Below are 17,998 nucleotides of genomic sequence, written 5' to 3' on the forward strand. Positions count from 1 at the left end.
CCTCGGTGCCTGGAAGAGTTCCAGGCCAGGCTGGATGGGGATTGGAGCGATCTGGGATAGCGGAAGGTGTCTCTGGATGGTCTTTGTGATCCCTTCCAACCCAAACCATTCCATGATTCCATATCCCAACCCACTGATTTGGTTCCTTTCCTCTTGGCTGAGTCTCCTCGTCGAAAGGCGGATGAGGAACTTATCCAAAACATCTCCTGGAGGTGCACCCGGTGCTGTGGGGCCTTTCCCATCCTTCTCCTTCCCAGAAATCCAAGGGGAGATCCAAGAGGAAAAGAGCTTTGACACCTTTGTGGGACCAGCGTCACCTCCACTCCGGGAACTCCTCCCATCCCCTGAAGTTCCTTCCGACCCAACCTTCCGAGGTTCCTTCCAAAACAAACCATTCCATGATTCCATGGTTTCTCCATCATTCCCACCTCCAGATGTTTCCTCTCAAGTAGCTTTGGACCCAAAATTCCGTGATTCCAAGGTTTCCATCATTCCCACCTCCAGATGTTTCCTCTCAAGTAGCTTTGGATCCAAAATTCCATGATTCCATAGTTTCCATCATTCCCACCTCCAGATGTTTCTTTTCAAGTACCTTTGGATACAAAATTCCGTGATTCCACGGTTTCCACCATTCCCACCTCCAGATGTTTCTCCTTGAGTAGCTTTGGACCCAAAATTCCATTATTCCATGGTTTCACCATCATTCCCACCTCCAGATGTTTCCTCTCGAGTAGCTTTGGATCCAAAATTCCATGATTCCATGGTTTCCATCATTCCCATCTCCAGATGTTCCCTCTCAAGTAGCTTTGGACCCAAAATTCCCTGATTCCATAGTTTCCATCATCCCCACCTCCAGATGTTCCCTCTCAAGTAGCTTTGGACCCAAAATTCCGTGATTCCATGGTTTCACCATCATTCCCACCTCCAGATGTTTATTTTTGAGTTGCTTTGGATCCAAAATTCCGTGATTCCATGGTTTCACCATCATTCCCACCTCCAGATGTTCCCTCTCGAGTAGCTTTGGATCCAAAATTCCGTGATTCCATGGTTTCTCCATCATTCCCACCTCCAGATGTTTCCTCTCGAGTAGCTTTGGATCCAAAAGTCCGTGATTCCATGGTTTCCATCATTTCCATCTCCAGATGTTCCCTCTCAAGTAGCTTTGGACCCAAAATTCCGTGATTCCATGGTTTCCATCATTCCCACCTCCAGATGTTTATTTTTGAGTTGCTTTGGACCCAAAATTCCATGATTCCATGGTTTCCACCATTCCCACCTCCAGATGTTTCTCCTTGAGTAGCTTTGGACCCAAAATTCCATTATTCCATGGTTTCACCATCATTCCCACCTCCAGATGTTTCCTCTCAAGTAGCTTTGGATCCAAAATTCCATGATTCCATGGTTTCCATCAATCCCACCTCCAGATGTTTCCTCTCGAGTAGCTTTGGATCCAAAATTCCGTGATTCCATGGTTTCACCATCATTCCCACCTCCAGATGTTTCCTCTCGAGTAGCTTTGGATCCAAAATTCCATGATTCCATGGTTTCCATCAATCCCACCTCCAGATGTTTCCTCTCGAGTAGCTTTGGATCCAAAATTCCATGATTCCATGGTTTCCATCAATCCCACCTCCAGATGTTTCCTCTCGAGTAGCTTTGGATCCAAAATTCTGTGATTTCATAGTTTCCACCATTCCCACCTCCAGATGTTTCTCCTTGAGTAGCTTTGGACCCAAAATTCCATTATTCCATGGTTTCTCCATCATTCCCACCTCCAGATGTTTCCTCTCGAGTAGCTTTGGATCCAAAATTCCATGATTCCATGGTTTCCATCAATCCCACCTCCAGATGTTTCTCCTTGAGTAGCTTTGGATCCCAAAAAGACCCCAATGTTGGGATGGAACCCAGAAGATTCCCATCTCCTGAGGGTTTAGGGCATGGCCAGAGAAGGAGACGGAAATTCGAGAAATTTGGGAATTTTAGGAGATCCTCCCCAGCCTTGGGATCGGTTGTCCCCAATCCTTCACCGTCTGGACGTCCCCACGAGTTGATGCCGCCTCCCGGTGGGTCACGGATGAGGTGGGATCGGGAATCCAGGAGGATCTGGGATTTCGGATCCCAGATTTCTCCCGGCGTTCCGAGGCGTCCCTCAGCTCCTGGAGGACACCAGCGGGGACATCGGGGGGGACACACGGAGATGATCCCACCCCGGGTGGCCGCGGAAGATGGAGACGACCGAATGTTCCCGGCGGGAATTGAGGTGGCTCGGGTTGGTCCCACCAGAGGTGTCAAACTCATTTCCCGCCAAAAGAGAGGCTCCGCCCACAACTCCCCCCCCAGCCAATCAGAGCCCCTCGCTGGGAATTCCCGAATTCCAGCCTCGTCGGGAGTTTTCCGTGCTTTCTCCGGGAATTTCCTGGTCTTTGCGTTGATTGCTTTCGTGGCCGATGTCGACTCGTTCTGATTTGCCTTCTCGAGTCCATCTCATTTGCCTAAATTTGCATTTTCATTGCCATTTTCATTGGGTTTTAGTTCCATTTTATTTCCATTTTCCTCCTTTCATTTCCACTTTTGAATCTAATTTGAATTTTATTCGTATTTTATTTCTTTAATTACACTTCTACTTACGAATTTTTCTCTTTTTAAACTTATATTTTAATTTATGTTTAATTTATTTAAATTTATTCCCACTGGATTATTAATTTTCACCTCGATTTCACTTTTGATTTTCATTAATTATTGCTTTAATCCCTCTTTTATTTTTATTTTTATTTCTACAAATTATTTTGATACTTCTCCTAATTTTTCAATCTTTGCTCTCTTAATTATCTTTGATTTTACATTTAATTATTTGACTTAATTATCCTTGATTTCATATTTAATTTTATTTTACTTAACTTAAATAATACTTAATTATTAATATTAATAATAATTAAAAGTATTTAATTATTTGAGTTAATTTTCCTTGATTTGATATTTAATTATTTGACTTAATTTAAATAATATTAATTATTAATAATAGCAATAGTAATTATGAATATTTAATTATTTGACTCAGTTTTCCATTATTTTATATATATAATTATTTCACTAAATTTAAATAATATAAGATTATTATCAACATTAATAATAATTAATAATATTTAATTAGTTGACTTAATTGTCTTTGACAATATATTTAATTAGTTTACTTAACTTAAATAACATTTATTTATTAATAATATTATTAATGATTATAAATATTTAATTATTTTATTTAATTTTCTTTAGGTTTTATATTTAATTATTTTACTTAGTTTAAATAATATTTAATTGTTAACAATATTAATAATAATTAATAACATTTAATTATTTGACTTAATTTTCCTTGATTTGATATTTTATGATTTTACTTAATTTAAGTGACATTTCATTATTAATAATATTAATAATAATGAACAATATTTAATTATTTTACTGAATTTTCTTTGACTTTATATTTAATTAAGTTACTCAATTTAAACTATATTTAATTATTATTAATAATGAATAATAATCAATAATATTTAATTATTTGACGTAATTTTCCTTGCTTTTATATTTAATTATTTGACTTAATTTAAATAATATGTTGTTATTATTATTATTATTATTATTATTATTATTATTATTATTATTATTATTATTATTATTATTATTATTATTATTATTATTAATAATAATAATAATAATAATAATAATAATAATAATAATAATAAAATAATGTTTAATTATTTGACTTGATTTTCTATTTCATTATTTCACTTAATTTAAACAAGAATTAATAATTATTAATAGTAACAATAATTAATAATATTTAATTATTTGACCTAATTTTCCTTGATTTGATATTTAATGATTTTACTTAATTTAAGTGATATTTCATTATCAATAATATTAATAATAATTAAAATATTTAATTATTTTACTTAATTTTCTTTGACTTTATATTAAATTAATTTACTCCATTTAAACTATATTTACTTATTAATAATATTAATAATAAATAATAATATTTAATTAGACGTAATTTTCCTTGATTTTATATTTAATTGACTTAATTTAAATAATATGTCATTATTATTAATAATAATAATAATAATATTTAATTATTTAACTTGATTTGATATTGAATAATTTGACTTAATTTAAATAATATTTAATTATTAATAATAGTAACAATAATTAATAATATTTAATTATTTGACTTAATTTTCCTTGATTTGATATTTAATTATTTTACTTAATGTAAGTGATATTTCATTATTAATAATATTAATAATAATTAACGATATTCAATTATTTTACTGAATTTTCTTTGACTTTATATTTAATGAATTTACTCCATTTAAACTATATTTAATTATTAATAATATTAATAATAAATAATATCATTTAATTATTTGACTTGATTTTCCTTGATTTTATATTTAATTATTTTACTTAAGTAATATTTAATTATTAATAATATTAATAATAATTAATAATTAATTATTTTACTGAATTTTCTTTGACATTATATTTAATGAATTTACTCCATTTAAACTATATTTAATTATTAATAATATTAATAATAAATAATAATATTTAATTAGACGTAATTTTCCTTGATTTTATATTTAATTGACTTAATTTAAATAATGTGTCATTATTATTAATATTAATAATAAAAATAACATTTAATTATTTGACTTGATTTGATATTTAATTATTTGACTTAATTTAAATAATACTTAAGTATTAATAATAGTAACAATAATTAATAACATTTAATTATTTGACTTAATTTTCCTTGATTTGATATTTAATTATTTGACTTAATTTAAGTGATATTTCATTATTAATAATATTAATAATAATTAACGATATTTAATTATTTTACTGAATTTTCTTTGACTTTATATTAAATTAATTTACTCAATTTAAATGATATTTAATTATTAATAATATTAATAATAATCAATAATATTTAATTATTTGACTTCATTTTCTTTGCTTTTAGATTTAATTATTTGACTTAATTTAAATAATATGTAATTATTATTATTAATAATAATAAAATAATATTTAATTATTTGACTTGATTTGATATTTAATTATTTGACTTAATTTAAATAATATTTAATTAATATTAATAGTAACAATAATTAATAATATTTAATTATTTTTAACTAATTTTCCTTGATTTGATATTTAAATATTTGACTTAATTTAAATAATATTTAATTATTAATAGTATTAATAATTATTAAAAATAATTAATTATTTTACTGCATTTTCTTTGACTTTATATTTAATTGTTTTACTCAATTTAAACTATATTTAATTATTAATAATATTAATAATAAATAATAATATTTAATTAGACGTAATTTTCCTTGATTTTATATTTAATTGACTTAATTCAAATAATGTGTCATTATTATTAATAATAATAATAAAAATAATATTTAATTATTTAACTTGATTTGATATTTAATTATTTGACTTAATTTAAATAATATTTAATTAATATTAATGGTAACAATAATTAATAATATTTAATTATTTTTAACTAATTTTCCTTGATTTGATATTTAATGATTTTACTTAATTTAAAAATATTTCCTTATTAATAATATTAATAATAATTAATAGTATTTAATTATTTTATTTACTATTCTGTGACTTTATATTAAATTAATTTACCCCATTTAAATGACATTTAATTATTAATAACATTAATAATAAATAATAATATTTAATTATTTGAATTAATTTTCCTTGATTTTATATTTAATTATTTTACTTAAGTAATATTTCATTATTAGTAATAATAATATTAATAATATTTAATAATATTTAATTATTTTACTGCATTTTCTTTGACTTTATATTTAATTAATTTACTCAATTTAAACTATATTTAATTATTAATAATAAATAATCATAAATAATAATATTTAATATTTAACTAATTTTTCTGGATTTTATATTCAATTATTTTACTTAATTTAAATAATAATTAATAATAATATTTAAAAATAATAAAATTTAATTATTTGACTTAATTTTCTTTGATTTTACATTTAATCACTTAATTGAAACAATATTTAATTATAAATAATATTAATAATAATTAACAAGATTTAATTATTCGACCGAATTTTCTTTATTTTTAATTATTTCTGTCCAATTTTTCTGGTGTTTTTTTTTATTTTTAGGGGTTCGTTTTATTTTAATTTTGCATTTTTATAGAATTTTATTCCAATTTTCATTTCCGCTCTTTGTTTTCCCTCCCGTTTTCCCTCCAATGCTTTTTTAATTTTTATTTTTAATTTTTATTCCCATTTTCCTGCTTCATTTTCCTTTCGCTTTTTCCTTTCATTCCATTCCAATTCTTTATTTGCATTTAAATTCCATTTTTCCTTTCATTTTATGTTTAAATTTAAATTTTAATTTCATTTCAACGTTTAAATTTTACATCAAACTTTCGTTAATTTTAATTCATTTCCACATTTATTCCATTTTATTGCAGTTTTATATTTTAATTTGATTGTAATTTCAATTTCAATTTCAATTTCAATTTTTCCTATTTTAATTTCAATCATAATTTCAAAATTTATTTAATTTTTCTTTTAATTTCAATTTAAATTTCAATTTTAATTTCAATTTTATCTTTTAAATTTTAATTTTAGTTTCAATTTCAATTTAATTTTTTCCATTTCCATTTCCATTTTTCCTATTTTAATTTTATTCATCAATTTAAATTGAATTTAATTATTTATTTTAATTTCAATTTCAATTTTAATATATTTTTTAATTTCAATTTCAATTTTAATATGTTTTTTAATTTCATTTTACCTTTAAATTTTCTTTATATTTTAATTTTAAATGAAGTTGAAATTGAAGTTTAATTTTTTTTAAATTTCAATTCTAATTTAGTTTTTAAATTTAATTATTGAATTTTAATTCCAATTTTCATTTTGAAATCTTTTAAATTTTAATTTAATTTTTTGTTTTAATTTCAATTATTATTTAGTTTTTAATTTTAATTTTAATTTTAATTTTAATTTTAAAATATCTTTAATTTAATTTCTTTTGTTTTAATTTCAATCCTAATTTTTTATTTTAATTTTAATTATTTAATTTTCATTCCAATTTTCATTTTTAAATCCTTTTAAATTTTAATTTCATTTTTTCGTTTTAAATTTCAATTCCAATTTATTTCTTTTCATTTTCAAACTTTCATTCCAACTTTCATCTTGAAAAACTTCCAATTTTCACTTCATTTTTTGTTTACGTTTCAACTTTAATTCAATTTTTTTAATTTAATTTTTAAATTTAAATTTAGATTTAAATATGACTATTAACTGGTAATTAAAATTTATTTTAATTTAATTATTTATTTAAATCTAAATTTTAATTTTAATTTTAATTTTAGTATTTATTTAAATTTAAATTTTAACATTAATTTTAATTTTAATTTTTTATTTATTTTATTTATTTTAGTTTTAATTTTCTTTATTCAAATTTAAATTTAAATTTTAATATTAATTTTGTTTTAGTATTTTCATTTAAATTTCCTTATTAATTTGCATTTTAATTTTATTTTTTATTGAAATTTATATTTTAATATTAATTTTAATTTTTGTTCATTTAAATTTCCATAATAATTTGCATTATAATTTAATTTTTATTTAAATTTTATTATTAATATTAATTTTAATTTTCGTTCACTTCAATTTCCATGTTAATTTGCATTTTAATTTTATTTTTTATTTTAATTTAAATTTTAATTTTAATTGTTTTGTTCACTTCAATTTCCATATTAATTTGCATTTTAATTTCATTTTAATTTTCATTTTCATTTTCGTTTTAATTTTTTTGTTCATTTCAATTCCCATGTTAATTTGAGTTTTAATTTTGTTTTTTTATTTACATTTTTATTTTAGTTTTAATTTTAACTTTTGTTCATTTAGATTTCCATGTTAATTTGCATTTTAATTTTTTTGTTTAAATTTTAATTTTAATTTTAATTTTAATTTTTGGTTATTTAAATTTCTATATTAATTTGCATTTTAATTTAATTTTAATTTTAATTTTAATTGTTTTGTTCAGTTTAATTTCCATGTTAATTTTCATTTTAATTTTATTTTTTATTTTAATTTTAATTTTAATTTTAATTGTTTTTGTTCATTTCAATTTCCATATTAATTTGCTTTTTAATTTTATTTTTTATTTTAATTTTAATTTTAACTTTAATTTTTTTGTTCATTTAGATTTCCATATTAATTTGCATTTTAATTTTTTTTTGTTTAAATTTTAATTTTAATTTTAATTTTGGTTCTTTAAATTTCTATATTAATTTGCATTTTAATTTAATTTTAGATTTAATTTCAATTTTAATTTTAATTGTTTCGTTCATTTCATTTCCCGTGTTCATTTGCATTTCAATTTTATTGTTAATTTTAATCTTAATTTTAATTGTTTTGTTCATTTCAATTCCATGTTCATTTGCATTTTAATTTAATTTTAATTTTAATTTTAATTGTTTTGTTCATTTCAATTCCCATGTTAATTTGCATTTTGGTTTTAATTTTTATTTAACTTTCAATTTTAATTTTAACTTTTAATTTTTTTGTTCATTTACATTTCCGTATCAATTTGCATTTTAATTTTAATTTTAATTTTAATTTTAATTTTAACTTCAATTGTTTTGTTCATTTCAATTCCCGTGTTAATTTGCATTTTAATCTTATTTTTTATTTAAATTTTAATTTTAATTTTAACTTTAATTGTTTTGTTCATTTCATTTCCATGTTCATTTGCATTTTAATTTAATTTTAACTGTTCCGTTCATTTCAATTCCCGTGTTCATTTGCGTTTAATTTGCATGTCCATCCCACCTGCCCCCGCGCGTCCCCGCAGTCTCGCGGCGCCTGCGGCACCTCCTGGCGCGGAGCGCGCAGAAGAAACCCAAACTGCGCAAGAAGCCCAAGGCCCAGAGCCCGGAGAGCCCGGGTAGGGAGCCGCGGCTCGTTAATTAACCGCGGCAATTAACAGCGGCCACAGCGGCTCGGCGCCCTTCGTCTAATAATATTAATATTATTAATATTGGGAGTATTAGTGCTGGTATTGATAGTGGTGGTATTACTAATACTAATGAGGATAAGTATAATTAGCATTGGTATTAGTATTAATATTATTATTTCATTAATTAGGGTAATTAATAGCAGGCAGATAGGCTCGGCGCCCCTTGTATAATAATATTATTATTATTAATATTGGGAGTATTAGTGCTGGTATTGATAGTGTTGGTATTGCTAATACTAATGAGGATAAGTATTATTAGCATTGGCATTAGTATTAATATTATTATTTTATTAATTAGAGTAATTATTAGGGCTCAGATACACTTTGTGTCTTTTATCTAATAATATTATAAATAATATTAGTAGTATTAGTGTTGGTATTAATATTAATGTTAGTATTATTAGTATTGGTGTTAGTAATAATATAATTATTTTATTAATTAGGGTAATTATTAGGGGTCAGATAGACTTGCATCATTTATCTAATAATATTATTATTACTAATATTATAGTATTATTGTTGGTATTACTAATACTAATGAGGATAAGTATTATTAGCATTGGTATTAGTATTAATATTATTAATGCATTAATTGGGGTAATTAATAGCAGGCTGATAGGCTCGGCGCCCTTTATCTAATAATATTATTATTATTAATATTGGGAGTATTAGTGCTGGTATTGATAGTGGTGGTATACTAATACTAATTAGCATAAGTATTATTAGCATTGGTATTAGTATTAATATTAATATTTCATTAATTAGGGTAATTATTAGGGGTCAGACAGACTTTATATCATTTATATAATAATATTATTATTCTTACTATTAGTAGTATTACTAGTATTAATGTTGGTATTAATATTAGCGTTAGTATTATTAGTAATGGTATTAGTATTAATATTATTATTATTATTTTAATTAGGGTAATTATTCGGGGTCAAATAGACTTTATGTCTTTTATATATTATTATTAATAATAATAATAATAATAATAGTAGTAGTAATATTGGTAGTATTAATGTTGGTATTAATATTAGCATTAGCATTATTAATAATGGTATTAGTAATAATATAATTATTTTATTAATTAGGGTAATTATTAGGGGTCAGATAGACTTGTATCATTTATCTAATAATATTATTATTACTAATATTATAGTATTAGTGTTGGTATTATTTATAGTGTTGGTATTACTAATACTAATGAGCGTAAGTATTATTAGCATTGGTATTAGTATTAATATTATTAGTGCATTAATTGGGGTAATTAATAGCAGGCAGATAGGCTCGGTGCCCCTTCATCTAATAATATTATTATTATTAATATTGGGAATATTAGTGCTGGTATTGATAGTGGTGGTATTGCTAATACTAATGAGGATAAGTATTATTAGCATTGGTATTAGTATTAATATTAATATTTCATTAATTAGGGTAATAATTAGGGGTCAGACAGACTTTATGTCGTTTATGTAATATTATTATTATTATTAATATTAGTAGTATTGGTAGTATTAATGTTGGTATTCATATTAGCATTAGTATTATTAGTAATGGTGTTAGTAATAATATTATTATTTTAATAATTAGGGTAATTATTAGTGGTCAGATAGACTTGGTGTAGTTTATCTAATAATATTATTATTACTATTATTAGTATTAATGTTGGTATTAATATTAACATTAGTATTATTAGTAATGTGTTCATATTAATATTATTGTTTTATTAATTAGGATAATTATTAGGGGTTAGACAGACATTATGTAGTTTGTCTAATAATATTATTATAAATATTAGTAGTATTAATGTTGGTATTAATATTAGCACAAATATTATTAGAATTTGTATTATTATTAATATTATTAGTGCATTAATTGGGGTAATTAATAGCGGGCAGATAGGCTCGGCGCCCTTTATCTAATAATATTATTATTAATAATATTGGGAGTATTAGTGCTGGTATTTATAGTGTTGGTAGACTAATACTAATTAGCATAAGTATTATTAGCATTGGTATTAGTATTAATAGTATTATTTTATTAATTAGGGTAATTATTAGGGGTCAGATAGACTTTATGTCATATAATAATATTATTATTCTTAATATTAGTAGTATTCGTAGTATTAATGTTGGTATTAATATTAGCATAAATATTATGAGCATCGGTATTAGTATTAACATTATTCGTGCATTAATTGGGCTAATTAATAGGGGTGAGATAGGCTCGGTGTAATTTATGCAATAATATTATTATTAATAATAGAAGCAGTATTAGTATTAGAATTAGAATTAATAGAATTAATTGAATTAATTGAATTAATAGAATTAGAATAATAGAATTTAATGATATAAATAATACCATTTGTTTAATTAGTTTAATTAATTAAATGTCCAGGGGACACCAAGGAAGGGCTTGGGGAGCTCCAGGAGCTCCGGGTGGGGCTGGGCCTTCAAAACCCGGGATCAGATCCCACAAAATCCCACCAGATCCCATCAGATCCCACCAGACCTTACCAGATCCCACAAGGTCCCACCAGATCCCATGAGATCCCACCAGGTCCCACCAGATCCCATGAAATCCCACCAGATCCCATGAGATCCCATGAAACCCCACCAGATCCCATGAAATCCCGCCAGGTCCCACCAGATCCCATGAAGTCCCATCGGATCCCATGAGATCCCATGAAACCCCACCAGATCCCATGAAACCCCGCCAGGTCCCACCAGATCCCATGAAGTCCCATCGGATCCCATGAAGCCCCACCAGATCCCATCGGATCCCATGAAGTCCCACCAGATCCCATCGGATCCCATGAAGTCCCACCAGATCCCACCACATCCCATGAAGTCCCACCAGATCCAATCAGATCCAATGAAACCCCACCAGATCCTACCAGAACCCATCAGATCCCATGAAATCCCACCAGATCCCACCAGAACCCACCAGATCCCATGAAATCCCACCAGCTCCCACCAACTCCGCCCTCTGGAGGTCCTCGGTCCGCCTTCTCCTGGGCTGCATCCCAGAGTCCAGCCCGGTCTCCTGGCAGGGGTTTGGTCCTCAGAGGTCCCTTCCCACCCCAACCATTCCATCATTCCATCATTCCATTCCGTGATCCCAGGCCACCCGCTGGTGGGTGTCCACAAGGCTCCACCAGGCCTCCAGGGCTTCTTCTGGGATAGTCCAGAAGGTGCCACCAGGGCTTCTTCTGGAATGATCCAGAAGGTTCCATTAGGTCCCCAGACCTCCTGGGATGGTCCAGAGGGTTCCCCCAGGTCCCCAAGGCTCTGGGAATGGTCCAGAAGGTTCCATCAGGTCCCCAGAGCTTCTCCTGGGATGGTCCAGAAGGTTCCACCAGGTCCCCAAGTCTCTGGGAATGGTCCAGAAGGTTCCATCAGGTCCCCAAGTCTCTGAGAATGGTCCAGAAGGTTCCATCAGGTCCCCAGAGCTTCTCCTGGGATGGTCCAGAATGTCCCACCAGGTCTCCAGGGCTTCCTCTGGGATGGTCCAGAAGGTCCCACCAGGTCCCCAAGGCTCTGGGAATGGTCCAGAAGGTTCCATCAGGTCCCCAGAGCTTCTCCTGGGATGGTCCAGAAGGTTCCACCAGGTCCCCAAGTCTCTGGGAATGATCCAGAAGGTCCCACCAGGTCCCCAAGTCTCTGGGAATGATCCAGAAGGTCCCACCAGGTCCCCAAGGCTCTGGGAATGGTCCAGAAGGTTCCATCAGGTCCCCAGAGCTTCTCCTGGGATGGTCCAGAAGGTTCCACCAGGTCCCTGGAGCTGTTGGGATGATCCAGAAGGTTCCACCAGGTCCCCAAGGCTCTGGGAATGGTCCAGAAGGTTCCATCAGGTCCCCAGAGCTTCTCCTGGGATGGTCCAGAAGGTGCCAGCAGGTCCCCAGGGCTGTTGGGATGGTCCAGAAGGTTCCACCAGGTCTCCAGGGCTTCTCCTGGAATAGCCCGGAAGGTGCCATCAAGCCTGCAGGGTTGTTGGGATAGGCGTCATCTCCTCACAGGAGGACATCAGGAAGAGGGGATGGGATGTGGAAGTGGTGGGATCTGGAGAAGACAGATGGGATGGGAGTGCTGACCATGGCAGTGGTGGCTCCCAAAAGCCACCCAAGATGAAGCCACCACGGAGCTCCAGAGCTCCACCTTTGGAGGTTCTTCCAAGGTTCTTGTGAGGTTTGAGGAGGACCTCGTTCTCCTCAAACCCCCCGTGAGTGGTGACAAGGATGGAGCAGCACCACGGGGAGGGGACAGGACCTCTGCCAGGGCCTGGAGGTGACATCCCACCATCCCGGAGGTGACGTGCCACCACCCAGCATGTCTTCTCTTGCAGGGGTGGCCATCAGCACTTACGCCAAGTACTGCTACAACAAACTCCAGAAGGCGGCGCTGACCGGGGCCAAGAAGGTACCAGAAAATGGGGTGGGCTTGGGAAGGGGTGGGCAAGGAGGTCACCTCCCACCGGGGTCATCCAGGAGCTTCTGGGATTGGGGAAGGGGCTGGAGGACGGAGGGAGGTGGTGGCGGGAGATGGTGGTGAGAACTTCTGGAGAACTTCTGGGGATCTTCTCGAGACCTGGAGATGATCTGGAGAGCTTCTGGGGATCGTCTAAGGTTCTTATAGAAAACTTCTGGGAACTTTCTGGAACATTTCTGGAGAACGTCTTGTAGGGAGCTTCTGGGAAGCTTTTGAGGATCATCTGGAGAACTTCTAAGAACTTTCTGGGAACCTTCTGGAAAGCTTGAAAGGATCTTCTGGGCGCCTCTTAAAATCTGTCTGGGGATCTTCTGGAGACCTTCTGGAGAACTTCCTCAAGACTTTTTGGAGACCTTTCTGGAAATTTTCTGGAGAGTTTCTGAGAACCTTGTGAACACCTTTAGGGGACCTTCTGGGAAATTTTTAAGGACCTTCTGTGGGCTTTCCGAAGACATTCCAGAGACCATCTGGAGGTCTTCAGGAGACCTTCTGAAAACCTTGCAGGGAGGATCTTCTGGGAGTTTTCTAAGGAACTTCTGGAGAACTTTTGGGATTCTTCTGGAGACCTTCTGAACACTTTCTGGAGACCTTTTAAGGACCTTCTGTGGGTCTTCTGAAGACATCCTGTGAATCTTCTGGCGATCTTCTGGGAACTTTCTGGAGATCCTCTGGGAACTCTGTGAAGATCTTGTAGGGATCTTCTGGGAAGCTTTTAAGGATCTTCGGGAGAACTTCTGAGAGTCTTCTAGAGACCTTCTGAAGACTTCCTGGAAACCTTCTGGAGACCTTTTGGGGATTTTCTGGGGACTTTCTGAAGAAATTCCAGAGGCTTCTGGTGATCTTCAGGAAACCTTCTGAAAACTCTCTGGAAAGTTCCTGGGAGCTTTCCAAAGAACTTTTGGAGACCGTCTGGAAACTCTCTGGAGACCTTCTGAAAACCTTATAGGGAGGGACCTTCTGGGAACTTTCTAAGGAACTTCTGAAGACCTTCCGGAAGCCCAGCGCCGATGTTCAGCTGTCCAGAAGCATCCCAGAGCTGTGGCTCCTTCTCCTCCTGGCAAAATCCATCGATGGAGATCCTCCAGCGTGGCCATGGTCCCACCAAGCTCCACAGGGTTGGATCCACTTCTGAATCAAGATGGTGGATGGATGGATGGATGGATGGATGGATGGATGGATGGATGGATGGATGGATGGATGGTGGAACCACCTTGACCAAGTTGCCTGGAATCCATCCATGGCTCCATCGCCATCCCCATCAAGCTCAACCAGGGGGGTGGTGGGATTGAGCAGATCCTGCCCCAGCCACCATGGAGGCCACCGGTGACCTCTGGTGTCTCCTGCAGGGCCTGAAGAAGCCGAACATCGAGGAGATCCGTCACGCCAAGAACGCCGTCTTCAACCCGTCCATGTTCGGCAGCTCCCTGCAGGACATCGTGGCCATGCAGAAGGAGCGGTACCCGGACCGGCAGCTGCCCTGGGTGCAGACCCGGCTCTCCGAGGAGGTCCTGGCGCTCAACGGGGACCAGACCGAGGGCATCTTCAGGTAAAGCCACCCCACGGTCATGGGGACATCTCATGGTGGTGGCAAGCTGGAAGTTCTTATAAGAATTGTCTCAAAATGGGGCAAGTTCACGTTCCTGGGCGTTCTTCTCCTCTGGTGGGTGCTCCAAGGCCATGGGGGTTTCTTCGTGGTGGCCACCAAAGTCATGGTGAGGTCTTGGTGGCACCATCTGGTGGGTTCCTCCAACTTCTCCTTGCTCCATAGAGGTTTCTTCATGGTGGCCACCAGTCGTGGCAGGGGTCTTGATGGCACCATCCAAGTGGGTCCCTCCAACTTCTCCTTGCTCCATAGTGGCCACCACAGTCATGGTGAGGTCTTGGTGGCCACCATCCACTGGGTTCCCTCAACTTCTCCTTCCTCCGAGGCCATGGGGGTTTCTTCATGGTGGCCACCTGTCATGGCAGGGTCTTGGTGGCACCATCCAGTGGGTCCCTCCAGGTTCTCCTTGGTCCAAGACAATACGGGTTTCTCCACAGTGGCCACCAGAGTCATGGTGAGGTATTGGTGGCACCAAGCTCCCAAAACGGCTCCAAGGCCATGGAGGTTTCTCCATGGTGTCCCCCAAGATGGGGTCTTGGTGGCACTAACCAGCTCCATGCCCAGCTGATGTCCCCTCCTGGTTCTCCTGGAGCACCCAAAGCTGTTGAGCTTGGAGGTCCCCATCGGTCACTTGGCCACCGACGCTTCTTCCCCCCACAGGGTTCCCGGTGACATCGACGAGGTCAACGCCCTCAAGCTGCAGGTGGACCAATGGAAGATCCCCACCGGCTTGGAGGACCCACACGTTCCCGGTAGGAGCTTGGGGCGATGTTTGGTGGGACCAGAACCTCCATGTAGAAGATCTCACATCTTCTCCTCTTCTCCGTGTCCTCTCCAGCGTCGCTGCTGAAGCTGTGGTACCGCGAGCTGGAGGAGCCGCTGATCCCCCACGAGTTCTACGAGCAGTGCATCTCCCACTACGAGAACCCCGAGGCCGCCATCGCCGTCGTCCACTCCCTGCCCCGGATCAACAAGATGGTGCTGTGCTACCTCATCCGCTTCCTCCAGGTACGAGCAGCACCTTCTGCTGGCCCACCAGGTGACCTCCAGGTCCGGTTCCTTCTCTTGAGGTGGTTTTGGGTTCTTCGAGGTCACCATGTGGTGGCCAAGAACCAGGAGTTCCACCAATCCCATTATCTCCATCTTTCTCCTCCCATTCCATGAGGTGGTGTTCCTGGTGACTCTCCTGGTTCCTTCTCCTGAGATGGTTTTGGGTTCCCTAAGGTCACCATGAGAAGAACCAGGAGTTCCACCAATCCCATCACCTCCATCTCCCTTCTGTCACTCCATGAGTTCATGCCCTTGGTTGACCTTTCTGGTTCCTTCTCCTGATGTGGTTTTGGGTTCTCCAAGGTCACCACGTGGTGACCCCCATCTCCCTCAAGAACCAGGAGGTCCATGTGGTCCTTCCCCCCATCTCCCACCAACCCCATCACCTCCATCTTCCTCCTCCCACCCCAGGTGTCTGTGCCCTCTTGTGTGACCTCCTGGCTTGGTTCCTTCTCTTGAGGTGGTTTTGGGTTCTCCAACTTCACTGTGTGGTGACCAAGAACCAGGAGTTCCAACAACCCCAGCACCTCCATCTTCCTCCTCCCACCCCATGAGTTCGTGTTCCTGGTGACCCTCCTGGTTCCTTCTCCTGAGGTGGTTTTGGGTTCTCCAAGGTCACCACATGGTGACTCCCATATTGCTCAAGGACCAGGAGATCCACCAACCCCCAGCACCTCCATCTCCTCCTCCCACCCCATGAGTTTGTGTTCCTGGTTGATTCTCCTGGTTCCTTCTCCTGAGGTGGTTTTGGGTTCTCCAATTTCACCACATGGTGACTCCCATCTTCCTCCTCCCACCCCATGAGTTTGTGTTCTTGGTTGACCTTTCTGGCTCCTTGAGGTGGTTTTGGGTTCTCCAAGGCCACCATGTGGTGACCCCCATTTTCCCCAAGAACCAAGAGGTCCATGTGGTTCTTCCACCCATCTCCCACCAACCTCAGCACCCCCATCTTTCTCCTCCCACCCCATGAGTTCATGTTCCCGGTTGATTCTCCTGGTTCCTTCTCCTGAGGTGGTTTTGGGTTCTCCAACTTCACCATGTGGTGGCCAAGAACCGGGAGTTCCACCAATCCCATCACTTCCATCTCCTTTCTACCACCCCATGAGTTGGTGCTCCTGGTGACCCTCCTGGTTCCCTCTCTTGAGGCGGTTTTGGATTCTCCAATTTCATCATGTGGTGACCCCCATCTCCCTCAAGAAGCAGGAGGTCCATGTGGTCCTTCCACCCATCTCCCACCAGTCCCATCACCTCCACCCACCTCAAGTGTTCATGGCCTCCTGGATGACCCTCCTGCTTCCTTCTCTTGAGGTGGTTTTGGGTTCTCCAAGGTCACCACGTGGTGAAGAACCGAGTCCACATGGTCCTTCCACCCATCTCCCACCAACCCGTTGACCTCCACCTTTCTCCTCCCACCACCTCCAGGTCTTCGTGCAGCCGGCCAACGTGGCCGTCACCAAGATGGACGTCAATAACCTGGCCATGGTGATGGCCCCCAACTGCCTGCGCTGCCAATCGGACGACCCGCGGATCATCTTCGAGAACACGCGCAAGGAGATGTCCTTCATCCGTGTCCTCATCCAGCACCTGGACACCAGCTTCATGGAGGGCGTCCTATAGCGGCTGCCACCGCGCTGTCCCCACCCCGCCACCGGCCCCCTGTCCCCTCCGAGGGTCAAAGTCCCCAGGTGGTGGCACCTATCTCCACCAAGAACCAGGAGGTCCATGAGGCTCTCCACCACGTGGTGAGCTCCGTCTCCACCAA

General features: G+C 35.5%; 1 protein-coding gene across 2 annotated transcripts in view; it reads left to right on the forward strand.

Moving 5' to 3' along the window:
• ARHGAP39 (Rho GTPase activating protein 39) overlaps positions 1–17,887 on the forward strand; it is a 110,722-nt gene extending 92,835 nt beyond the window's left edge. The window contains exons 6-11 of one of the 2 annotated variants that reach the window (XM_038127453.1): positions 8,929–9,021; positions 13,441–13,514; positions 14,930–15,129; positions 15,847–15,938; positions 16,025–16,194; positions 17,659–17,887. In XM_038127453.1, coding sequence (XP_037983381.1) covers positions 8,929–9,021; positions 13,441–13,514; positions 14,930–15,129; positions 15,847–15,938; positions 16,025–16,194; positions 17,659–17,853 — 824 coding nt within the window. In that variant the 3' untranslated portion in view covers positions 17,854–17,887. The remainder of the gene's footprint in view (positions 1–8,928; positions 9,022–13,440; positions 13,515–14,929; positions 15,130–15,846; positions 15,939–16,024; positions 16,195–17,658) is intronic. The other variant, XM_038127454.1, reaches the window with a different exon arrangement.
• The last annotated feature ends 111 nt before the right edge of the window (positions 17,888–17,998 follow it).

Source organism: Motacilla alba, chromosome 2, assembly GCF_015832195.1.
Source record: "Motacilla alba alba isolate MOTALB_02 chromosome 2, Motacilla_alba_V1.0_pri, whole genome shotgun sequence".
In the NCBI taxonomy this organism is placed as follows: Eukaryota; Metazoa; Chordata; class Aves; order Passeriformes; family Motacillidae; genus Motacilla; species Motacilla alba.